This window comes from Chenopodium album, chromosome 11 (assembly GCF_948465745.1).
Source record: "Chenopodium album chromosome 11, dcCheAlbu1.1, whole genome shotgun sequence".
NCBI lineage: Eukaryota > Viridiplantae > Streptophyta > Magnoliopsida > Caryophyllales > Amaranthaceae > Chenopodium > Chenopodium album.
The window spans coordinates 9,602,243-9,628,267 of NC_137844.1; the positions used below are offsets into that span (position 1 = coordinate 9,602,243).

Consider the following 26,025-nt stretch of genomic DNA (forward strand, 5'->3'; position numbering starts at 1 on the left):
AAGAAAACGCTTCACATACTGATCGCAGACTCACTGTACATTGCAGTCCCTTCGAAACTTCATGACAGTTTTTTGACATTTTACCTGATTGTAATCCCTTTGAAACTTACGATGATTTTTTAGCTGGATATTGCATTACTCAGATCACAACTAAACTAGAGTAGGTTTAATAGTAGAAAAGTACATGATCAAAACCTTGTACACAGTCTCAACAGAGGCAAACGATAAAAATAGGAGAGAAGACTTGAGATATACTGATTCTGAAGAATTTTTATGCTGTAATATAATTTATTAACATTAGATACTCTATACAATCCGCTGAAGAACATGAGGTGTTAATGAAACAAGTATTTAAGTTCCTATCCGTGGCTTTCTTATTTTACGCCTTATACATAAATTAAAATTAAAAGGAAAAAAAAAATTAATTATGATGATAGAAGCATCAAAAGGGTAAGGTAAACATTCTGGGGTAAAACGAAAAGTAAAAGACAAAAAAAAAAAAGGGGTTTGTTACTTGGAAAAAAGTTGCCTGCATCGCCTATTAGGCTTACGTTGATGGCAAGCTGACTCACCAATAACAATCTCATTTACCAAGTCTTTGAATATGGATCGCTCTATATCGAGGACAACATTGGAAAATTCACCTCGGAAATCCGTCCAACTATCTGATCTATGCACAACATCCTCCCACAAGATGCATTTCAACCCATCCTCCTCTTCCTCTAAACTGAGATCCTGCTTTTTAACTTGAAGCAATTCTATCTCGGAGCACAACTCTCTCAGAAGCTTCTGAGCATTAAGGGTCTTCTTAGCAAGTTTTGCAGGCTTCAACCAAGGCTCACTAGGTTGGCCCATAATGGCCAACTTTCCGGTGAGAATTTCATTCACAGCATCAAATATGAGCTTGCGGTGAAACTTTTCAGGCTTGGATTTGCTGAGAGAAACCTCATCAACATTCCCCCCTTTGGCAAGCAAACTGCTTGCTTTTGTCTGCTCTAAAACATAAAACAGTTCTGGGTTGATAGGATGGCCAGATGGGTGGAGTTGGAAGGCTGTGAAACCCGAACTAAGCTCTCTGAGTAGGAGACCTGAAGCCAAGAGTATCTCAGATATGTATCTGTGGTCTGGATTAGTGTTCTCACACAGTGAGGCTATGTAATCTGTCTGGGCTTCATCATGAGTTGAGTTCAATCGTCTGAGCTTCTGAACCAAGTTGTCAATGCTCTGTAATTTCTTACGACTAATCTCAGAAGGAAGCTCCAAAACTGTGTTCTGAGTAGAAATCTCATCTACCGTACTCCACAACTCTGTCTCGGCATCATTTGATTCAGCAACTAAATTTGTGCCATGAACACAAGGAACCAATCAGTGGGTTGTAGGAGAAAATAAAAAAATAAATTATATAGAAATTTGCCAAAAAAAAAGAAGGGGGGGGGGGGGGGGGGGGGGGGGGGGTGGGGTGGCTCACACGGTGGCTTCTAATTATTGCAGTTTCCAAATGGTGGAATTTTTTTTTGGTCATATTCTAAAGTGATCCTCTACTTTTGCATATATCTCTAACATGCCCTCAGTCATATCTGTTTTATGGCCAACTTTTGGTGTTTATTTAAGTTAATAAATATTAAAAGCATTACCTTTCAGCTAGAGATAAGTTGTTTTGGCCCTTTCGGGTGGGTTGTTTTGTAGAAGTCATGTCAGAATTAAGCAATCAGCACAAAAAAATACATTTCTGTCCAGATATTACAATCAGCATAACATTTCAAACCATTTCAAGCATGACAAAGATCCTGTTTCAATGCTATACAAAGTTCATCGTCACTATGTAATCATCTTTATTCATTTAAGTGAATTCTGAGTCTTCATAAAAGGTTATAATTGCAGTGTAACAAAAATATGGTGGCAAATCCTATGCATCTCAATGCAGAAATTACCATCTCAGGCCTCCTAGAAAAACGAATGTCAGTTGACAATGAGTAAACCTACTGATTACTGAATCAAAACTACAAAAGGACAGTGGCAAGGAAATTCTGGCTGCAAGCATCAATGGATGCAGCAGCTAAAAACCCATAATTTACCTTCACAGGTATTTATATGGCAATGGGAAAAAGAAAAAAAAATTAAAAAGGAAAAAAAAACCATTAAAAGGAATAAATCTTCACCTTTGAAGGCATCTATAGTTTGTTTAACAGGAGATGGAGAGCCTTCCATGTATGCAGAAGAGTCAAGCACTGAAACAGGACTTGGCTGTTCAGGGGCAAAAGCAGGATATCCCATCGTGCTCTCTTCTATCAACCTTAAGCTCAAATCCTGCAACAGATTATACATGTACATCCTTAGCCAAATGATCAGCACACTAGAATGGTCCAAAAAGGCCGTCTCATGGTCATAAAAAGATCAAAAAAAAACTTACTTCCTTTATTTCTTCAGAAACCCAACACTTATCCCCAGAAGGACTCTGAAAGACGGCTGCATCCACAGGCTGTTTGGTGCTGGTGCTTTCTGTATCCAATCTTGGCTCCAAATTGGCGTCAGATTGCACATATACATTATCTTCTTGACAGCACAAATTCCTGGATTCGCTACATTTTTCACTTGATTGATCATCAATTTGCTGCACACTGCTGGTCTTGGTTAATCGTCGTCTCCCACCTGGGGAGCTAGATTCAGTTGTCTGCCTACTAGGTTGCCTTCTAGATTTGTTTGAATCAGCAGGTGGGGTTGGAGGACGGGATCTCTTGTCAAACTCCTGCTTCTTCTGTTGCAATCTAGGGCTTATGGATCCCGAATTTTTTGATGAATTTGCAGTACTATCTTTGGCTATCTGTGATGATCTTGATGAAGATGGAGCCACTTTCAAGTTTCTATTATTAAATTTCTTATCAGAAGTAACAGCCTGATTTATGCGACTGTCTTTAATAGTCTGATCCTTGGGTATTTTGCTACCAACTGAATTCTTTCTGTGAGATGCACCATCGCTGCTCTGGGGCCGTTGAAGAGAAGACAAGCCATCAATTGGTATGATGGAGGAAGCAGGAATGCTAGATTTCTGGACAAGCTTAGCAGGCTTCATAATAACAATTGGGGATTCAAATGCTTTTGATGTGCCACTTCCCTTTTGTTTGGAAGCAATAGCTCTATTAGTGCGGAAGTCATGGGAGCTCCCAGCATTCGTCTCAGAACCAATTCTATTGCCATGGTCCCTCTTGTCTCCCACATTAAAAGAGTACTCATCTTTCGAGGCCTCTAATATACCCTTTACTTGCATTGCTTCAAGTATCTGCTTCAGGGCTCGAAGATCCTTTCCAGATTGTTTGAACTCAATATCTTTCAACCGTTTCTCCATTTCACCAAGAACTGACGGGGAAGTGCTTGACGTGCTCGGTGAGGATTTTATTTGTTTTGAAGCTTGCTTTGGAGAAGCTCGACTTCCATCCAGATTCTTCCACGGTGCTGGTTCAATAGGAATTTTCGAAGTAGGAATTGGTTTCATGACTGTATCAGAATTCTTCCACCTCGGTGAAGTTGACTCCTTCCTTGTGCTCCTTGGCGATTTGGGAAGACGAACTGGCCTGCTTACATCAGGTACTCTCAATGGTGCTAAAGAGGGACCATTGTCTTCAAGGAACATCTTTATTGGCCCCAATTGACTTTCATTGGAACGTTTAGAATCGGGCAACAAATCAAGGCCCATGAGTCTAGCTACCACACTAGAGGGACGTGACTGATTTAATGGCTGCAGTGCACTTTTAGCTCTTTCATTAGTGATGTCGCTACTTAATTTTGAATCAGTATTGGAGCTCCTTGCTGAACTTTCTCTACTGTCCAAAGAAAACCTTGGAAGATCTTTAATCTTGCGACTTATCTCTCTCCCATCATAAGAAAATCTAGGAGCATCTCTTGGTATTGGAAAGAAAGATTCTTCCTGTGACTCATGAGATAATCTCGGTTGTTCATTTTCATTATAGTTCAACCTAGCATCACGAAGTTTAGCAAGAACTCTTAAAGATTCCTTAATGTCAGCTGTCATGTTATTCCCCTTCATCCCAACTCCTAATGATCCATCCACTGATTTCGACAACTGCTGAGGTCTTGGAGAATCACCATGTTTCAAAGTGTAGCCTGATCTATCCTCCTCCTTAGCAGTGGTCTGAACTGGTAGACCACAAGAGTCTCTGTACATTGAATCCTTAACCACATCCCGAATATCAACAGAAAGCCTTCCCATCCTGGGACTAGCACTAGTCTGGCTTATGACTGGGTCTCTTGAAGGAGTCTCGGGAAAAATAATTCGATCCATGGAAGAAGGCTCTGGTTGTCCTGTTCTGCCGCAATCTAGAGAGGAAAATGATGATGATCGTGATGAAGAAGAAAAGGAGGCTCTTGATGATTCAGTGGATCCTCGTTTTTCATTTGCATTTTTGTTTAGATTCTTTTCCTGCAACCACAAAGCTAAAATTATTCAATCTTAATTGATACAAATTGATAACAAATGCAAATTGGAGCCTACATTGACGTATCCTCAGATGACTATACTCAAAGCTAATTTGGAAAGTAGTGCTTGAAACTCCAAAGTGTCAACATAATGAACTGCACTTGATACATTCACAGCTAATCATATTTTGTTGAAGTTGATTAATCATGAGTTCAAGCATTGGCCATCTCAAGGAGATTCTTGAGGAGTATACAAAACTAAAATGTTCCAGCCCTTCATTATAACACTATATCATTCAATTTCCCTCACCGTGATTAAGTTTAAAGACTGGCATTTCTCTGTTCATCTATAATAATCCTTACGCACAAATCGCACGCCCACCAAGTGATTAAACAAAACTAAGCATAGACATAACAAACTGCACATAGATGAAACAAATTTAACAAAGATAATAGAAAAGGTAGCCAAGTTGATATCCAGTACCAGCGTTGCACGATTGTATGCATTACTAGAATCAGCATCCAGGTCTTCATTGCTACATTCAGAATTGCCTGTAGAAAAGGGCGATAGATGATTAATACATGGTACAGCATTGAGCATTTGGCAGGGTGGCAGGCAGGGTAGATGATTACACACCACAGGTATACAATCTATCAAAATTCAACATAAAATTAGCACCATCCTTCCACCCAACCCTCGCCGTGAACCCGTGACATAAAAAAATGTAAATAGTAATTAAGATGAGAAACAAATTACATCAAGAATTTAAGATTGTGAATTGATAATAGCAAGAACCACCAAATCAGCAGAAGGTAGAATGCAAGTTATTATGACATTCTAACTCCTAAAAGTCCTATTTGCAAAAATCCAACCATAGGCACAAACAATAATGACAACCAAAACAACAGTGTTATAGGACAGTAGGTTGCCAAATATACAGAAGAATTATAAATGAGCATACAACATAAGAGAATACATAATCAATCTAACAAATAGCAATGAAACAATCAAAGATACAATTATAAGAATATCCCAAATCAACACCAAAGTGCAATTACAGACTACCTGTTGGAGGAGGAGGAGGAAGGAGCCGCCGTGGGTTCGGCCGCCTCCCGGAGATGAGCTGCTGGCGGTCAAAGATTTGGAAAATTCCAGTCATACATCCAATTTGCTTCTGCAAATCTGGATTTTCATCTGCCAATGAATGCAACAATTTTGCAGCCATGGCACCAAAGAAATACAAAACACAACTACCACTTCTCCAAATTCACACACAAAATCCAAATACCCTAACCAATCCCTGATATACTTTTCCCTGTATTCTTTAGGATAATGTTTTATGCCATTTTCCTCCAAATTCCGCAAAATCCAAAATCCCCACCACCTCCTCAAATCTGAGTACAGAAATGTCAGACCCTCAGAATTTGGGAGTGGGGACAAACTATTACTCCTCAGTAATTCAGCTTGAAATTTGTCCTGAATAACTAAATTAACACTCTTAAATCAGATTTTAATCATTAAAACGCCAAATTTTCAACCTCCAACCACCCAAAAATTAAAACCCTAGAAATCACTTCTTCACTACCAACCTTCCAGTCCAAAATAGCAAAATCAGTACAAATCAGTTAATCTATCTTCAAAATTAAGCAAGCTAGGAACTCAGCAACCCCAGTAGTAATGTCTCCACCTACCAATTTGTGTAAAAATCAACCAAATGCAGGTTTTTACAGTACCAATTTTCTGGGTTTTTTGACCTGAAACTTAACTACCCAGTACAAATTACAGGAAAATAAGAGATACCCAGATGAGCAAAATCAATTAGCTCAACTGGGTATCTAAAAAAAAGCCCAGAAATTTGACTTATAGCTCATTAAGTGAAGAATAATCAAAACCCTTAGAATGCAGGAAAAATCACAATCAAAATAAAAACTTTTAAGGAAGAATAACTGCAGATCCAAGAAGAAATGTTTGAGTTTGATTTGCGCAGAACACAAAAATAAACCAAAAGACAGAGAAAATGACAGAAAATGAAGAATTGGAGAATTGTTAAATCAGAGAATATGGAATACAGAGTACTCTGCCTCTACCCATGTGATGCAGAGCAGGTGATTGGCTTTGATTAAAAAAAAAATTGAAAAATAAAAATGGGAAATTTCTTTAGGAATGAAAAAACAAAAAGGGATTAAATTAGTGAAACCTAATGCATGGGATTTATCTGAAGGAAGAAGAATCTGTGGAGAGAGATGATCTCTTGCATGTGGGATGATTATATGGGTGGGGTCATGGAGGTACCTGCATGGGCATGTGAAGCTGTCAGTTGGAGGAAAGAGAGTGTGTGATAGAACATCTTAATTAGTAGGTACCTTTTTTATTTTATTTGTTTCTTAATTTTTATGAGAAGGAAACTCACTCGAAAATAAACAAGATTATGGAGTTGATATCTAAAAGTAATTGTTTGATTGACAAAACAAAATACGGTATAATCATTAAAAACACTTTTGAACATTATATAAATTTAAAAAATCATAATAAAAACACACTAATTATATTAATCTATGCGTATTTTTGACATGAAATCCTATACAATTTTTAAGAATATTTTTAATGCGTATATATAGGTCTAAGGCATTACCCTACATTATTATACACGCTTTGATTTTATATGATTAAAAATTAATGACTTTATGTTTTTAAGTGTTATATATTGAATGGCACATAGTTTTTGATTGACTTGAATGTAAAAAGATGTAAATTAAGGGTCTTATTTTTAATTATTTCAAGTAAATAAATTCAATTAAGGAAAATTAAGTTATGATAAGGGTTATTCAAGTTCAAATTACTATTAAACTAAGTTTAATAAGGTATAATAAGTTCAAATAAGTTTAGTTAAATTCAAACTAGTAAGATTAAGTGAATAGAATACACCCTAAATAGGGTAATTGTGGTATTTTTACATGATTCATATTTAGAGTACGCCATTTTTAGCTCTGTAAGTGTTTTATACTAGAGGCGATCATGGTTGATCTGCCCTTGAGGAATGCTCAGAATTGGCAAAATAAAAAAATTTGGGTCTAAAGTAAAGGCTTAAGCTGATTGGGTTTTCTTTTAAAGTTTTTTTTAATGTTTTAACTTTTGAGCAAGTTAAAATTAATTTTTATTTATAATTTTAGACCAAGCTCGCAAATGGTCCAAACTCCACCATCGAAAGTGTAGGTTTGGGCATGATAGTGGTTTATTTATCCACTTATTGTGGTGATTTTAGCCTAATTTTGTAGTCAAATCCCCTATTTAATTTCTATCCTCTTTCTAACTCTTTTGTACATAATTGTAGCTTTTGGTGTTTCCATCCCTTTTTGTGTGCTTGCTCGTGTTTGTAGGTGCGAAGACAAAGTGAAGAATTAGCTTAGGCTTGAAGACACCGCTAAAAGGCCTAGCAGAGCGGACATGCACTTCTTCAGGAGCGATCATTCCTAATTCATACACTATAATCTGCCTCCCCTGCCATTACTAGGAGCGGATGCGCATTAGTGGAGGAGCGGGCGCCCGCTCCATCTTGTTCTTCAACATTATGCCTCAACCTATATCACTTGGGGCGCTCCTATTATGAAACCTGAATTTTTTGACGGATTTTTCAATGTAAATTTCAGGGGTATAAATACCACCCTTAGCTTTATTTGTACGAATCTTCTTTCCCTTTAACTTTCTTAGGGCCCTTCTATCTTAATTAGTTCTTAGAACACGCATTAAATTGCTTAGATTATCTCAACTCAATAATTTGCACTACAACCACCGTTTCATATTTTTTGTAACTTTGGGGTATTATTTGAGAGAGATAAAATATTCCAAAGTTGCAAAAAAACATGAAACGGAGGTAGTACTTTAATTGAAGATTGTTTTTTTATTATTTCAAGAATTTCTCAACTTTGAAGCTTCTTAAGTAATGTCTTTCCTCTAATTAACTCTTTCTATTTTCTATTTTTGTTTACTTTGAATTGTTAATTCCTCTCTTAATCTTGTGTTTTTATTGTTGCATGTTCAATCCATTTCCACCTTATCACTTCTCTCAACTTGTTAAATTAATGCTAGAATTAGAACTTGTAGCTATGTTGTTTTTCACCATGATTAGTGAGTAGTTCCTTAGCTAGAGGTTGAATGAAAACCCAACTGAGCCATGGGTTGATTAATTATAAGTGCTTGCATGTTCACCTTGGGTTGATGATTGATTGTTAAAAAATTGGTTTATTGCATGTGTAATTAGATGGCCACTTATTGCTTATGTATTCACTTTTATGCTTGGATTGAAAGATGAGGTTTAGACTTTAGTTGTGAGCCTTTTCATGTATGATTAGACCAAATTTTTATCTTGATTACGATTCCTTGTTCAGATGATGTGGTAGTCTTAGTTGCAATAAGTAGGTGAGAAATCCCGATTACTTGTGTCTTATTATTGCTTTCTCCAACCGATCGAAAAACAAACCCGAGTTAGTAGTCTACTGCCTATCATTGAGACTTGGTTGGCATATCTTGCTAATTGAGTTTGGTTTAGGAATGCTTAGTGTTGTGACTTTGAAAGAAGACAACGTTAAGTTCCCGCTTTATCACCCAAGTTTGATTCAAGTGTGCCTATTCAATTGATCTATCGGTTTGCACCAGTGGAAAGAAACTTATCTGTAATGGACATAAAGGAGGTATTGGTTGGTGTCGAATCCCGTTTCCCCCTATTGTTTGTCTCTTTAGTAGTTACTAATCAACATCCCAATCTTGTGACCGGAGTAGCTAACAATCATTTCATATTCGTGGTGTTCCCATACCCATTCTATGTGGATACGATCCTTTATTTGCCCTAGAATTGTCTTAGGTTACTTTAGATAGAAATATTGTTTGGCTATAGGGTGTTTGTCCAATAACCGAATAATCCTTAACTAGGGCACAAGTTTGTTGGCTTGACGAACTTGGGTTTGGCCTAGTCTGAATGTTTCTCTCTAAATGAGTAATAGGATTACAAGTTTACATTGATGAATAAATAGGTTACTCTTACAATAATTAAGTAGAGTTATTCTTATTTTGAATCAAAATTAATTTTTAAAAATAGGGGTTACTCAAATGAACAAACGGAGGTACATTTTTTTTTTTAATTAATTGATATTACTCACATAATGAATTTGGATTATTCATATAAATAAAATAAGGTTACTCTTATATTTAAGTGAGTTTACATTTATAGCTACACATAAGACTTACTAAATATAATTAAGAAAAAATGGTAAAAATAATCCCAATTGTGAACCATTCACTTTAAATAATATGAATTTTGGATTATTTTTAAATAATCCGAACTATATTTAGAATTCATTCGCTCTTTTTGGTCCTAACTAGTCACCAATCAGTTCCAACCTGCTACATCTAATTACTAAGGATACATCACGTGGAAAAAACAAACGATTGGTAAAAAAAAAAAAATAACAACAACAACAACAAAGCCTTAGTCCAAAAATGATTTGGCCGGAACGTAATTGGTCAATATTATTTTTTTTGATAAATTATAAACAAACTCAGTCACCACCTCCTTTCCTCCACCACCGTCAGCCACCCTACTCCCCGCAACCACCAACAAAACCCTCCCTCTCCCTTCTACATACCACCACTGCCTTCCCGTTCCCTAACCCTCACACCTTCCCCCTCCCATTGCATAGACTTTGACACCGCCTCCTCCTCTTGCCAAGCCCACGCCACCACCCCTTCCCTAGTCTCGAAACCACCCCCTTGCCCAGTCCTGACACCACCCCTTCCGCATAAACCATCGCCCCTGGCCTCTTCCCTCTTTCCCTTTTACATTTCTCCACTTTCGGTGCAAAGAGGTAAGGAGGATAGGGGTTGTCGATGGTTAAGAAAGTCGGGAAAGAGGAGAAAGGTTGACGGTTAAGGGGTGGTGCTGGGAGAGGCGGTGGTTGGAATGAGGCAAAGGGTGGTGGGGGTTTTGACCAAAGTCAAAGCAAGTGAAGAAAAAAAATACTCACTAAACCGATTACTAGTCAACTAGCCCAACGAAAGCAAACAATCCCCAAAATTCGGATAATTTAAAAATAATTTAAAGTTGAGATTAGTTGAAGCGAATGGTGCTATTCTCTATATATTTTTTAAAAAAGTATTTTAACTCTTATGAATAATATTTAGACAATTGTATCTTCTAAAATGTTCATATACTTATTCGCCCTCAATAATGTTAATTATCTCTTATATATATAGTGCGGACATTTATACCCCTAAAAATTATTTGTAAACCTATTTTCCCTCATTAATATCATCACCAACAAAATTAAATCAAAAGAGTTCCACGAACATGACTAGCTATAACGCACATCACACACATTAGCCACACTAGTTTTACCAAATTTTCCATATCATTACATTTTTTCTCCTTTTCTTTTAAAAATACTAAATTGACAAGAGATTATTTTTATACAAAAATATAATGGTTCATTTCCTAGCCTACGTTCCACTGAAAGCAACTATTCAACCATTTTATGTGGATAAACAGTTCCACATTTCAAATATTATTGGCTAGTTGCTACTTGATTTATATTACTCCATATATTTTTGTTTATTTGACACTTGCCACTTGATTACTTTACGAGTTAATATAAGGTCAAGCATTTTTTTAAAAAACATTCATAGAATAAAATAAAAAGTAAAGCCAAATATATATATATATATATATATATATATATATATATATATATATATATATATATATATAGTAACGTTCAACATATAAGTATGTTAATTTAAAAGAAAAAAAATACCACGTATATTAAAATCTTAATAATTTATTTCAGAAAAAAATTTCATAGAAATTCAGTAAATCAAGGTTGGATGAATTAGAGGTAGTAATTAAGTTGTTCGATATGAGTTTGGGACAGATGGTCAGATGGATATATTCGAGTGAGAAGACTATTCCTTTGAGTACTTTGGGCATGTTCACATTTACTTAATTTCAGTTCAGTTCAGCTCCAATCAGTTCAGTTCAATTGAGTTTAGTTCAGCTACAATCAGTTCAGTTCAATTCAGCTCAGTTCAGTAAATGTGAACATGTCCTTAGTCAAATTTGGATGTATCTATTGCGCCAATTAGTTTTTTTGTAGAAAACTAATCAATTTAACTTTTTGACAGGAGTAAATCAATTTACCTTATACTTTATTTGATTGTGAATTAGATCAAGTAAATTACTAGTCATTACATTCATATATGATTTGAGAGTGAGTCACCGATTCGGTTTGGATTAGGTTTATCAGGTCTAGATGAATTCCTAATATAATAATTGTTGAGTAATAAAAAATACATTATAGCTAATAGAATAATTATATATACATTAATGTTTATTTTCTTTTTTGGTAAATTATTAGGCTTTAATATATATTATCTACATAAAACCGTCTTTCGCGACTCTATGAAAAAAAAACTCTTAATAACCCTTTGCCAAAGGATGAATACTCAATAGTCAAGGGGAGGTAGAATGGTAGGTAATGGTATAACTTTTTAAAAAAAGAATTAAACATCACCACAAATAAGATGACTAGTGTACTATATGTAAGAGTTCAACTATTCAAATAACATGTAAGAATGACTAATTCCAACTCAAAATCTCTATTTATTATCCTATTTCTCATTGATTGGTACATGATGCATGGCCTACCTTTCTTTTGTAACCCTTTACCCCACTAATCTCAATATCTCATTATTATAAGATAGGCATAAATCATTATTGCATGATTAAATAGTTAGTGAATTGAAAAGAATTCATTATTTTATATTTTTATTTGTATCATCCAAATAACCCAATGTCACAAATAATGAGTGATCATTTAACCCTTTCAAGTCTTACCAAATCCAGTCAAATAACTGATAACCCTTAGTTAAAGGCAACTTTTTTTAGTTTTTACAAAGTTGTTTACATTAACTAATCATTGCACAAGAAAGAAAATTATTCCCTTAAAGAATTAAGTGATTACAACTTACAAGGGCATGCAAGTGATTCTTAAAGCTAAAGTTTGCTACACAACCATACCTTGAGACTAGAGTAGTATATAGTAATGCCATATACAAGTATAAGGAAACTTTGCTGTAGTAGCAAACTAGCAACTTGCTACTTCATCGTCTACATGGCATAATTCTATAGTACTTCCTCCGTTTTTTTTTAGTTGACACGTTTTTTTTAGTCACGTTTGTCAATGCACAAATTCAATCATTCATATTTTTAATTACCGATTAGCAAAAATCATAAAAAGTTGATATTTTGAAAATATTTATCGTGACGAATTTAACAAGATTCCACATGACTATATTTTTCAGTACGTATAAAGTACAAAACACGGTCAAAGGGGAGTATGTTAATAGTGCTAAAGTCAAAACGTGCCAACTAAAAAAAACGGAGGTAGTATTATACTACAATAGTCAATAGAGTTGCTAAGTGAATGATTGACAGATGACGATAGTTTTGAGAGAAGACTATTTTAACTGTTGTGAACCTTTTATTTAAAATAAAAAAAGAAAAAAAGATTTTTATACGGTGACTTCTAGAAAAATAGATATGCCTTAGCATAGGTGCTAGTTAATTAATATTGTAATGAGTCATAGATAAATATAATAATATAGAAAACCAAAATGTTAAAATAATATGTATATGACCCAAATGGATACACTACTAAGATCCAGTTCTCATCAGATTATTTTCATTTTAGTTCAGTTCAGTTTTGTTTAGCTCTAATAAGTTCAGTTCACTTCAGTTTAGCTCCTAATTTCATTTTCTCATAAAATATTCATTTCAGTTCAGTTCAGTTCAGCTCTAATAAGTTAAGTTCAGTTCAGTTCAGCTCATTTCAGTCAATGAGAACAAGCCTTAAATAGATTAAAATTTATATAGAGGGTGGAGTTATGTGATGGCATTAGTCATGTTTGTTAGTAAAACGATCATTATTTTTTTCAGTAAGATTTCCTCCATAATACTTCCTCCGTTTCTTTTTAGTTGACACGTTTCTTTAGTCACATTTGCCAATGCACAAATTTAATCATTAATATCTTTAATTACCGATAAGCAAAAATTATAAAAAGTTGATATTTTGAAAATATATATTGTGACGAATCTAACAAGATCCCACTTGACTATATTTTCATCATATATAAATCACAAAACATGGTCAAAGAGACGTGTGTGAATAGTGCTAAAGTCAAAATGTGTCAACTAATAAAAACGGAGGTAGTATTGGTTAATTATTTTCTGATTGCTCTATGTAAAACAAGTTTTGGACTTGAAGGTCTATGCATACATTCCTCCTCTTATTCTTCTCAATGTCTAGGTTTTTTTCTTAGAAGTTGAGATTCAATGATATGTGAACTCTAGGAATTTTTTCAAAAAAATTAAAGATACAATGAGAAGGAGGCAAATACTTGCATGAGTACAATGAAATCAAAATACGTAGTAAGTTTTGTGTCGAACCAGGTTGGATTGACCTTTTACCCGCCCGGTTCCACAGACCCATTCCTACCCGCCCATAACAGCTCGCGCTATGGAACAGACCTATAATAAATTTAGGTAAGCTTTTGATGGCTCATTACTGCCATATTCAGTACAAGAGAAACTCAAAAGATCGAAGTTAACAGGCAATAAAGACTTTTATTCCAGCAGTACTTGTAAAAGATTGTAGCTTTCTCTAGCATCTACATCAAAAGGGGTAGTTCGATATGACATATTGCTTAGTATTAGCTCAGCTGGCAAAATCAACAACCCCAAAAGAAAACAAGATCACAATAATAATAATAATTTTTTTTTAAAAAAAAAAAAACAATTTTTTAAGGCAAACATGTCAAAACATTCATGATTCATGCACATAATTCCATAAGCAAAACAATGCATTCCGTAATTAAATACTCCGTAGGATACAATATATATGCATGGTCCAAAATTACTACTTCCTCTATTCCCTTTTTTTTTTTTTGCTCTATTGAATTTTTTACGATTTTCGAGACGCGTGTTAAAACGTATGTATTTCAAGATCTATAAGTGTAAAAATTATAAAAATTTGATATTAATAAAATATATAATTCGATGAATCCAACAAGATCCCACTTGACTATATTATCTCTTATACATTAATGGGAATTTGCGGTCAAAGTTAATAAAAGTTAACTCAAAAATTAGCTATGGGGCAAATAAATAGGGACAGAGGAAGCAGTCATTTTCACGTATGAAAATCAAGGTGGAAGATTCATAATATAGTTTCAATATGATTTGCTGAGAAAACTTAACATCTCTTTCAAGCAGGATCTTAAACATTATGGCATTGAACTTCCATCATAATTACAAAATTATTGTCATAATCATGATTAACAACAATCCAAACAAATGTAACCATGTGCTAATTTGTTTTCGGTTTGTGCCATTGTGCCTGCAATATTCCAGCATGTTACCTGTGTACAACCAAACTAGACTTTGTTTGCAGCACAGGACAGCAGGGTATTATAAAAGAAGGTACTAACTGTAAGATCATTATATTAGTACATAGGGAGAAAAAAAAAAAAATCAGCCGCATTGAAATCATGGCTACAGGTTCGGTTCAACTCCTTGGCAGCTCTCTTAATAAGAGGCTCAGCAGCATTAGACGTCTTGACATTGAATAACAGCTTTTTATCACGATCCAGTTAAAAGAATAAATTATAAGCCTATGATCTATGATTTACTTGTACATTTCTGTCACAAAACTAAATAAAACCTAAAGTACAAAAATGAGGGCCACCATCGAGAATAGGCAGTCATAGCACTGCTCAGATGTGAGTGAGGCCTCTACAGGTACATGCTCAACAAACTGGCAGCGACAAACAAATGACAAACTAAAGTCTGTCAACCCCTGAAGTATACAGCCAGCACTGGCAGATATTAACCTAATAGGCACCAAACATCTTACGAAAATTCAACCAGCTTTTAGCAGAATGTTACTACCAAGACTGTGCTATGAGCCAGGGGCAATATTTGAATATTCTTCTTGCCTTCCGTAATTACCAACAATTTTAGAATAAAAATTCCAAGACCTGCTTGCAATGGAGATGGGCCTTTGACCAAATGGATTTTCCTGGATGAATTTCTGGACATCCTCAGCCTCTGCCAGTCTTTCAAGATATTTACGAAGATCACCACCAGGCCCTGTCATGATTTCAGATCATGAAAAAAGCATTACACAATACTATAGATAATCTATATCTATACTTCTATACTTTATTATATATTAAAAAGCGTTCCTAAAAATGTCAATGTACCACGTGTATCTCATTCTTGCACCAGCATAATGCCACGTCATCATTCAATATGGCACATGTACTTTTAGCACATTTTTGTTTCATGTCATGGTTAACCAAAAATGCATCCAATAAGGTTTGAACACAAGACCTCATTAAATGAAGACCAACTTATTACCATCCAAGCTATAAGCTAATGTTGCTCTATCTATGCACATAAATATATAAATACATATTAGAAATAAAAGCAAAATTATTCAAAACTATTTATTATTGTTATTGTAATATTATAATTTTTGAGAATAAAAAAATTCTTTCAAGCTCTTTAATAATGATAAAAATACTCAAAGTAACACCCGGAGCAACGCCCGGGCCAAACACTAGTTCTACTTAAAATACGAAAATTGAAGGGGTAATGGCAGCAAATGTATTAATTAATACAGAACAGAACAGAACCAACAAGAGGAGCTGACACATGTATTTGAAATAAAACCAAGCACAAATATAGATCCAACCCAGGTAGATCAACAATAATACAGCATGTCAAATATGATTATCAAGCAGGACACTGAAACAAATACTATCCAGTAGCAAGTTATCCATAATATAAACTTCTATAAAGGTTGAGGTAATATTACCTAGTGAATGATCACCAGCATTCTTGTAACTGTATGGACGCGGAAATATGGCTGTATTGGGCTGAACAACAGACGTACCAAAAAAGGTAAAGAGTTTAGAATAGTATCAGAGGTGACCTGACGATGATTGATGAATAAAACACTGATCCAATGAAAGCCTATTCTGTGAACATATCTGAAGACAATGTATATAATTTAGCACTTACAGGATTCCGTAAAGCTTTGTATGGTGAATCATCCAACAATACTGTATTTGTTTCATTATAATACCCAGCATCCCAAGGAAGGCGTGAACCCTTGGTGTCCCACCACAGGTACTTAAGTTCCTTTAGAACAAGGGGCTTCTCCCTGTTTTCAAGGGTTTTGTATTCTGTAGCAGTACAATGGGATTGATCCTGGAAAGAGTTTCTCGCTTAGTCAGTCAGAAACCAAACTACAAAGGCCGCATTGAAAAAGGCATAAAAGTATAAAACTATAATTGTGAGAAAATGTAACAATGAGAATTAAGTATCGAGATCAAACTAGAATCAAGATACAACATACAGATCGCAGAATCTTTTTTATTTGAAAAACAATGTGCCACTAATAATTGGACATATTATGAAGCAAATTCAGAATAATAACTGTATGTTTTAAACTTATTCTCAGCTATTAATCCATCTTAAGAAAAAAAAAAAAAAAAAAAAATCCCCCATAAGCAGCTAATCAACCACTTAAACTAATTGTTGAAAAATAAACTCATAAAAAAAATTAAGAAAAGTGTTAAAGTTCAGTCTCTAAAATTATGTTTAAAAAAAAAAAAAATAATAATAATAATAATAATAATAATAATAATAAATATATATATATATATATATATATATATATATATATATATATATATATATATATATATAAATAAAATAAAATAAAATAAATAAAAAAAAAACAGATTTTACGACACCAACCGCGACAGCTTTCAGTATGGACTGTAAATTTTGCTAGACCAGGAAAGGTAGAGGTTCTAAATGACCATGACCGTACACCCAACTAGTCAGGAGTCACAGGCAAGCAGTCTCCTAAATTATCACTCTGAAGAATTTGCCAAATTTTCCTTCCTTTAGGAGGAACAACTAACTAAAAAAAGCTCCCTAAACATCTTCTGATTTTTCGTGGCATATCTTAAATATATTTTCCCTCGTATATATCATGGAGTAGAACAGAAAGTAACAGTCACAATACCAGAAAAAGAATTGTAGCATTTGTAACAGTATCTTAATCATAAATTGGCAAGATTTTACTAATAGAACACTAATTGAAAAGACAAGCACATCATTATAACATATATAAACTCCATTGTTTGATATTAATGTCTTACCCAACAGAATCTTAACCTATCCTTGGAATCCTCCAAGAGAAAGTCTACCACCTTCTTCAAGTTCTGCCTGCAAGAAAAATTAGAGATCCATAAGGCAATCAATCAGGTTAATGTTGCCAGAAACAAGAATGAGAATATATACTCCTTGTGCAGATATAACAGCAGCCACATCAAGTATATTCAATAGCTATTCGTAACAGCATAGCTACATTGAATTCATAGACACAAGGCAATAACAAAGACAATTATTGAAATTTCATAGACTAATACCTTTGAATTTCATATTATAGATAGTGTTACAGATGAGGATCTAATTAATCACCTAGCCTTGTCAAATTAGACATGTTTACAAGTTACAGGGTACTGAATACAACACTGGAGAAAACCAAAAGAAAATTTTGCAACAGATTCAATCAAGGAGAAAAAAAAACCTCATAATCCACAAAAGATGAGTGAATTGATAGAGATACTTACCTGGTTCTTGATGACCAAATGCCCACATCAAATCTATCAAAGCAGAACTGCAGAAATTCATCGCAGAAAGGACGTTTGAAGACTGAAATTACAACGGAAAAGTGTCAGACATAAATATGAAATCAATCAAAATAAGTAGAATAACACAAATTAAGGTGATGAATAAGTGAGATTAGGTAAAATTCTTTAACCTGCTTTTGTTGCCACCCTTGTATCCGGCTTATATCGATGACTATAACCCACAACTATGTCAACCAATATCCCATTCACATCAAGGACAAGAAGCTTTCTTCTAGAATTTGGCACAACTCCTTTTAATGACAATGGCGAAGCTTGCTGTTTCACAGGATTGTCACACATAGGCACATTTTCTAAATGGTTATTTTTTGAAGCACTAATCTTATCGACTGGAACACCAGATACAGACACGATATTTGGGATACTCAAAGAAGTCTCTACCAAAGAACTGATTGGCATCACTTTTTTAGAGGATTCAGCTACATCTCCTTCCAAGGGTTCTTCAATAGTTGCGGATTTAGAGTGCTTTTTTTTTTTCTTCTTCACCTTCTTTTTTAATTGGCCATCCATGAGCACATTCTCCAAATCATTATTATTAGAAGAGCTCAACTTCAAATCAACTGGATCACCAGATACAGACACAATATTTGGATTGCTAATAGAAGTCTCTACCACAGAACAGATAGGAGTCCCCAATTTTGAGGCATCAGTTACCTCTACCTCCATGGTTTCTTCACAAGATGCAGCAGGTCTCTTCTTTTTACGCTTCTTCTTTACTTTCTTTTTAACTGGCTGGTCATGCATAAGTACATTCTGCAAATCATTATTTTTGGAAGCACTTGTCTCCATTTCAACTGGAACTCCAGATAAAGACAAGGTATTTGCATCACTCAAAGAAGTATCTAGCAGAGAACTGATTTGAATCCCCTGTTTTGAGGAATCAGCTGCCTCTTCCTTCATTGGTTCTTCACAAGATGCACTTGTTTCCATTTCAGAGCGCTTTCTTTTATTCTTCTTTGCCTGCTTTTTTTTATTCTTCTTCTTTACCTGCTTTATGACTGGATCTTCATCCATGAGGACATCCTCCAAATCATTATTATTGGAAGCACTCATCTTCATATCAGCTGGAATATCAGATACAGTCACAGTATCTGGATTGCTCAAGGAAGTCTTCTCCAAATAACAGACAGGGGTATCCAGTTTCAAATCATTACATACTTCTCCCTTCCTGGTTTCTTCACACGAAGCATCAGGGCCCTTTTTTTTACGCTTTATCCTAAACTTCTTTTTAACTGGATGGTCATGCATGAGCACATTCTCCAAACCATTATTTTTGGAGGCACTCATCTCCATATCTACTGGATTGCTAGAAACATTCACAATATTTGGCTTACTCAATGAAGTGTCTACCACAGAACAGAATTCCACGCCCTGTTTTGAGGCATCAATTGCCTCTTCTCTCGTAGGTTCTTCACAAGATATAGGCTGCCTTTTTTTACTCTTCTTCCTACAATAGGTTTTTATTGATTGTGTCAACTCTACAGTTTCATCTTTACCCTCCTGACCCAAATCAATGGGTGCTTCAACATTGGCTTCTTGTACTAATATCGTTTGATCACTAGCCGATGGAGAAATAAGGTGCTTTCCACCTGAATATGTTGAGCCCAATTCCAGAGCATCCTGATTACTAGCAGCTGCCCCCTCTGAACTATCTACTGCAACACTGTCTGCTTCTAATATCTCTTCATTTTGGTTAGTACTAGGTTGTAAAGCACATTTTACAGTATCAGCTTCATTTTTCATCCCCACAATCACAATATTTGAACCAAGACCGCCATTGGCATGCTGTTCAAGCTGCAAACCTTGAGTAACCACTTTTTCATGCATTTGAGGTGTCATCAGCTTGGAGTCATATTGTTCACAAGAGCGAGGGTTCACTGAAGTTTCTTCACCTGTCCGCTGTTGGCCATTCACGTGATACATAGGCTTCTCATACCTGTAAGAACGACGATCTGGATACTGAAATTGCGCAACATTGCAGGACCTACCTCCATATAAGTCAATCCGAGAATCGCATCTACTAAACTTCCGGCTATGGAAATCATCTTGTAAGTTGATGGGAGACCTACTCCTGCTTCTTTGCCTTTTGAATGGCCGACTCCATAAACTAACATTCTCATGTCCTTTAGCAGAATTGCAAAAACTCCTATTTTTTTCTCCGGAAACTTCACAATTGAGCCCATCAACACGTCGCATGTCAAACCAACCATCAGATGCTTTTAGACTGCTTTCACCTAACGAACTTTGATAGTTCTTGAAACCTGCAGGATCTTGAGCCGTCGTTGTATTGGCGTATTGATTTGCCACACCAAAATACCCAGAATCTCGAGCAGCTTCTGCGTTTGGTTTTTCATTCCAGTTAGAGGTAGAAGTAGCATATTCATGGAATCCATGGAGATATCTACACAGTTCTCCACGGGTACATCTACCCTTCGTAAACTGAAGGCAAACCTCTCGTATTGGCTTGTCGAAACCAAAATTACCAGCCAACCTGTTTCTCTGCCTCTCATAAGACGAACTTCTTGCATTTACATCCATTTCTTCTCTGCTACCAGCCAACTGCACGGCATCCTTTGTCAACCATGCTTTGTTTTGCTCACAGAAAGCATGTGTGTCACGACATGGTTGGTTTACATAATTATTGTGATCGTGACTTTGAGATATCCTGAAATTGGTAGCTATACTGCCATCAACGAAATGTGGAGATCTCGAAGTTCCAGAAACTACTTGATGTTGTTCAGCACTCCATGAATCAGACCTTGGTCTATCATACACAGTAACAGGGTGCAAATGTAAACAAGATGATCCACGATAACATCTTCCCCTGAGGTAATTTCGGCAGGGCGATTTTTCCCTGGACTCCCTCGAAAAAGCACCAGTTCTCAAAAGATTATGCATATTTTCTCTGTCATGCTCTTGAGATGTCCTCAAAGTGACATCTCGACTTCTTTCACCAGAACCAGGGTAATTAAAAGTTTCTGTAATTCCTTGATGATGTTGAGTATTCAAATCATGTCTGGAACTGGCATACGTATTGACTGGGTGCCAACGTTTGCATGATGCTCCAAAATCACATTTGCCTCTGAGGAAATGCTGACAAGGAGATCTGCTCCTGCATTCTCTTGAAAAAGACATGATCGCTGAATTATTTTCCTTATTTGCTTCAACATGTTCCAGAGAAATCCTTCCAAAGTTGTCTCTATTCCTTCCATCAAAACCAGGATCTCTTACCGCTCTGTCTACTTGCTGCTGCTCTACTCTCGAATAATGAAAACTGGGCATTTCAGGGTGCAAATATGGGCAAGATACTCCACGGTAGCACCTTCCACTCTGAAATCTACGGCAAGGAGACCTGCTCCTGCGACCTCTTGATGAAAATTTAGCTGTGGAACCAGCTTCTTCATTTGTTCTATATAATTGTGAGTTTCCTACGGTTGAAACATCACCCAACTTTTCTGGCTCATTCTGACAGAACCTGGATCTATCATGTTCATTAGATTCAGAGTGTAAAAATCTACAAAATGCTCCACGAGTACAGTTGCCTCGTAAGTTGTCACGACATAAAGGCATTTGGACCTTATCATGTCTTAATTCATCGCCACTAATTCTCCTGGGGCACCATCGTTCTTCTGGATCCCGTTCCAAATGAGCACCATTGCTGTTTACTGTACCATTAGGTTGTGTATGGAGTTGGCTGATATGCTGCTCCTGATACAAAGGTCTTTCGGAAACAGTTTGCTCCATTCTAGATCTCACTGGACGGCCACAAGTCTAATGCTTGCTCGGTTTCAAGAAGAGGGTACTTATCCAGCATTCTATCTTGCTTAAATTTCCAGCCCAAACTTGGTGAATTTCTCCACCTATTAATTACAGTTGCTTGAGTCTGGAAGAATATCAAGTTACCACCATACAATCTCTATCCAAACAAAGAAACATGAAACAAAGTGTAATTAGGAAGGGAAATACGGTAAGATTTTCAGATCATTTGTATAAGAACATATTTGAAGATGATCCTAAAGAGGAATAGAATAAGGTTAAAAATGTCAATGAAGCCACTACAAATAAAAGTTGTATAAGCATTCAGATGAATTGATGTATAATGTACAGAGATCAGAAGCAGCCAAATTAGGACTAATCAAGAGTTCTACTACTAAAAAGACAAACAAAGAAAAATATAAGCAAATGTAGGAGCATGCAAAAGCAATCTGAACCTTCAGAGTGGAGAACGCCTTCTCCATTATTTAAGTCCCAATATTACAGAAGCACACCAATTTTAAGTACAAACATTTGGCTATGGATAACAATAGCAAAACCTGTTACAAATATAATTTCACCTAAAGTACACATGTTGCATTCTTTACACTTCGGACAAGTATGGTTACTTTGGTCAGTCAGATACCTAATTATACGATGAAAACAAGTACAAACATTTGGCCTTGGAAGAACACATTAGAATTTGGTACCTAGACTCTAAATTGCACCTAAAAAACCAATGTTGCAGTCTTCACGCTTTGAGATATATAAGTTTACTTAGGGAGTTAAACACCTTAATTTACAATGAAAGTTAAAAAACACACGGATTAAACAACAAAAACATAAATACTACGGAAGATAGCTGTGTCCTATTCTCGGACAATACAAAGATGTTGGATCAGGGGTGGTAACAACCTAACAAGTTAAGTAGAGATTGAGCTTGGGGTGGCACCATAGCAGATATAGCTCAGCTCAACTTACTTCAGCGAGTCAAAATTGAAATTTCAGGCTCAACTCAACTTGAAATTGAAATTGATTTGAACCTGAGCTCAAGACGAGCTCTACTAACAAAAAACAAGTAAAACAATATACTCGCTTCAGTTACAATATTTCTAACTTATTTGCCAAAATTTTGAGATTCTTATAGTTTCGTGTCAAAATCAACATTGTTAATCATACATCATAGCTTATCTATACCATGTAATCGATATATTTAAGCCAGTTTCATGAACCTCTATGCCAAACTCAGCTTTCATTATAGCTCAACTATTCCATATAGTTTATGTATTTAAGCTAGTTCGCGAGCTTTTACGCCAAGCTCGGCAATGCCTAGCACATCTCATAATGGTCCCAAGCCAAGCTTTAACCACATCGAGCTCAGATCGGTTACGAGTACATAAAATTAAGCTCGTTATTATCCTTAAATTTATTACTAATAGAATCATAATCAAGTCTAATAGATCTAAACATTGAGGAATGCTACGGTTTTCTGTTCATCTATCTTTAATGATCAAACCAAGACCACTTCCCTTCAAAAATCCCAATCTCTAAATAAATGTAAATCAAACTCACAAATTCACAAATTCGCAAAAATGCAATTACATAACCTAAAACAAATTAAACTAAACCTAGAAATAAAATCAGCGGAATATAACATAGAATATACTAAGATTCGAATTCATACCAAAAGTTCAGGACCACAAAATCAAAATTTCGCAATTTTTTTCCCCCAATTTCAAAAATTCCAGAAATCATCAAACCAATTAAATATAACAATCAAATAAAGAGAAAGAAATAGCGTACCAAAATCAATTGAATCTTCAAATCATCGAAACACTTTGAAGCCGAAAATCGAGAAAGAAAAAAAAGAGATTAATGAATAAAATTAGGGAGAAAAGGAGTAATTGAGGGTTTGGAGATGTCAATCAGCCATTAAAGAGGGAAGAAAAGCTTGAAAGGGAACAGGAAGTACGGGGTTTTGGTTAAGGATACGGCTTATGGTTAACCCTAGTAATGTTCATACATTCATAGACAACGTTTAGACAAAAGCCCAAACTCTTTTGCTTTACTAGTTGCTGAATTTTGATTTTTTTTGTAACAAAGTTGAATTTGAGTATTTGACTGATTTCGGTTCTATATTCGACTTGTTTACTGTACCGTTTGTACGTGGGTTAAAATTCTATACGTGTTGAATTTAAAGCTTTGCGTTAAGAATTTAAGGGAGTGTTTAGTTTGTAAAGGAGAAAGGGAAAAAGAAAAAGAAAGCAACTCATAATTTAAATTTCTCTTAAGTTGATTTTTAAAAAGTAGTTGGGTTCTATAAAAAAAGGAAGAGGAAAGAGAAACAAAAACAAAGTAATTCATGCTTCCTTCATCTCTTCTTGTTTGTTTGTTACAGACTATTTTTTCATTGATATGTCCTTTTAAGATTTTTTGTTGTTGTAGTATTGGGTAAACTTACAACCCCACTTGCTCTCTCCCTCTTTTACCTTATCAAATAATCTTGCACACAATTTTACTTTATTTTCTAATAAAGTTAACTTTGCTCTATGAAGCAATAAAAATGAAACAGAAAGAATATACCAACATATTATCTTTTGTTTGGAATACTTTTGCCTTCTTGTTCACTTACATGCCAATAAAATTTGCAAAAAAATTTGCATGCACCCGGTTTACAATAATTTATTGTAAATTGGGCGCCGCCACACGTGCCCTTTTTTTTAAAAAAAAAATCATAAAAGACGCAAAAAACTGAGAACAATGGAGAAGAGAGAAACTGAGAAAACGCAACAATGGAGGAGAGAGAAAACGCAACAATGAAGGAGAGAGAAAAATTGATTACCTTAGGGATTCGATCGATCACCAATGGAGGATTTATCAGCAAACTTCAATTCATCAAATTGCAGTAATTTGATCCACGATTTTCTACAACAACGGAGGCAAATTCAAACACCATTGTTAGGTGATTTCGACCTAAATCACACAATAATAGAAGATGAAATAGAGAATTTTGTAGAAGATAACATAGAAACTACTCGAATTGATGATGAACACAGAGAAGCGCCTTTAATAAACGAGGATAGAGAAAGTATAAGCACGAATCAGGACACTAGAGGTAATCAAATTGACAATGCAGAAGAAAATCAAGTGGTTCCTCATAAGTCAATTGATTCAAATTCAACACAAACATCGAAATCAAATGAAACTGAAGGTAATTTCAATACAATCAACCTTGGAATGAAACTGAATTTTGAAGTTAATGTGCTGAATTTTGTTACTCTTTGTGTGAACGAATGTTACCCTTTTATGCATAAAGGTGACCCTTTGTACACACAAATGTTACCCTTTTGTAAACTCACATGTTACCTTTTTGTTATAAAACGTATAATCAACCTTGTAATTATTATGCAAAGGTGACCCTTTTTATTAATAAAGGTGACCCCTTTTTATGCATAAATAAGGTAACCCTTTTTATGCATAAAAGTGATAAATATAAAACATAGTATTTCTCTAAACATAATGATATGCTGCTATTGTTTATCTGATATGACAGTGTTAAATCACAGGTGCAAATCCAATCGATGCTTCTGGTTTAGATCTTAGAGGATCATTTATTGGTGTGGTAAGACAAATTTTTGAAGAAATCTTGAAATTGTATGAAAAGCATGCAGCTATACTCGGGTTTTCAATTAGAAAACATACAACTAGATACATCACAAAGACAAAGATAAAAGTGAAAAATATTATGTGTGTTATGCTGAAGGAAAGAGAAATTCAGGTGACAAGAAAACAGAATTGGTTGAAATGATTGATGAAGAGAATGTAAATGTGAAAGCAAGAAAGCAAAGACAAGTAGCCATCACACGATATGATTGTAAGGCAAACATAAGAGCAAAACTTAATAAAGAAGGACAGGTTGAGGTGGTGTCACATGTAATACAATATAGCCACGAACTAACAAGGTCACAGTGGCTTACATCGGTTTGAAAGAAAAATGACAGAAGAAA

General features: G+C 35.2%; 2 protein-coding genes across 2 annotated transcripts; both read right to left on the bottom strand.

The window, feature by feature from the left end:
* Positions 1–252: 252 nt before the first annotated feature.
* LOC145567360 (protein LONGIFOLIA 1-like) lies at positions 253–6,681 on the bottom strand. Its single transcript, XM_081626622.1, has 5 exons — positions 5,498–6,681; positions 4,916–4,983; positions 2,411–4,435; positions 2,160–2,307; positions 253–1,334 (listed from the first exon to the last, which is right to left on the bottom strand). Exons 1-5 carry the CDS (start codon positions 5,655–5,657, stop codon positions 511–513), a joined length of 3,225 nt encoding a protein of 1,074 aa, XP_081482748.1. The 5' UTR covers positions 5,658–6,681; the 3' UTR covers positions 253–510.
* An 8,076-nt stretch (positions 6,682–14,757) lies between these two features.
* On the bottom strand, positions 14,758–24,204 carry LOC145567361 (uncharacterized). The gene is made up of 7 exons (XM_081626623.1): positions 23,822–24,204; positions 18,379–22,181; positions 18,188–18,269; positions 17,714–17,780; positions 16,563–16,751; positions 16,357–16,417; positions 14,758–15,626 (listed from the first exon to the last, which is right to left on the bottom strand). The coding sequence occupies exons 2-7, from the start codon at positions 22,007–22,009 to the stop codon at positions 15,436–15,438; spliced, it is 4,221 nt and encodes a 1,406-aa protein (XP_081482749.1). The 5' UTR covers positions 22,010–22,181; positions 23,822–24,204; the 3' UTR covers positions 14,758–15,435.
* Positions 24,205–26,025: the final 1,821 nt, after the last annotated feature.

Coding starts and splice junctions, on each gene's coding strand:
- LOC145567361 (XM_081626623.1), bottom strand. CDS start 22,009: ATGGAGCAAACTGTTTCCGAAAGACCTTTGTATCAGGAGCAGCATATC. Junction 16,752..17,713: donor ATAGGTTAAGATTCTGTTGG/GTAAGACATTAA, acceptor AACTCTTTCCAG/GATCAATCCCATTGTACTGC. Junction 16,418..16,562: donor ACAAAGCTTTACGGAATCCT/GTAAGTGCTAAA, acceptor TCTGTTGTTCAG/CCCAATACAGCCATATTTCC.
- LOC145567360 (XM_081626622.1), bottom strand. CDS start 5,657: ATGGCTGCAAAATTGTTGCATTCATTGGCAGATGAAAATCCAGATTTG. Junction 4,436..4,915: donor CATACAATCGTGCAACGCTG/GTACTGGATATC, acceptor TTGTGGTTGCAG/GAAAAGAATCTAAACAAAAA. Junction 1,335..2,159: donor AACTATAGATGCCTTCAAAG/GTGAAGATTTAT, acceptor GCACAAATTTAG/TTGCTGAATCAAATGATGCC.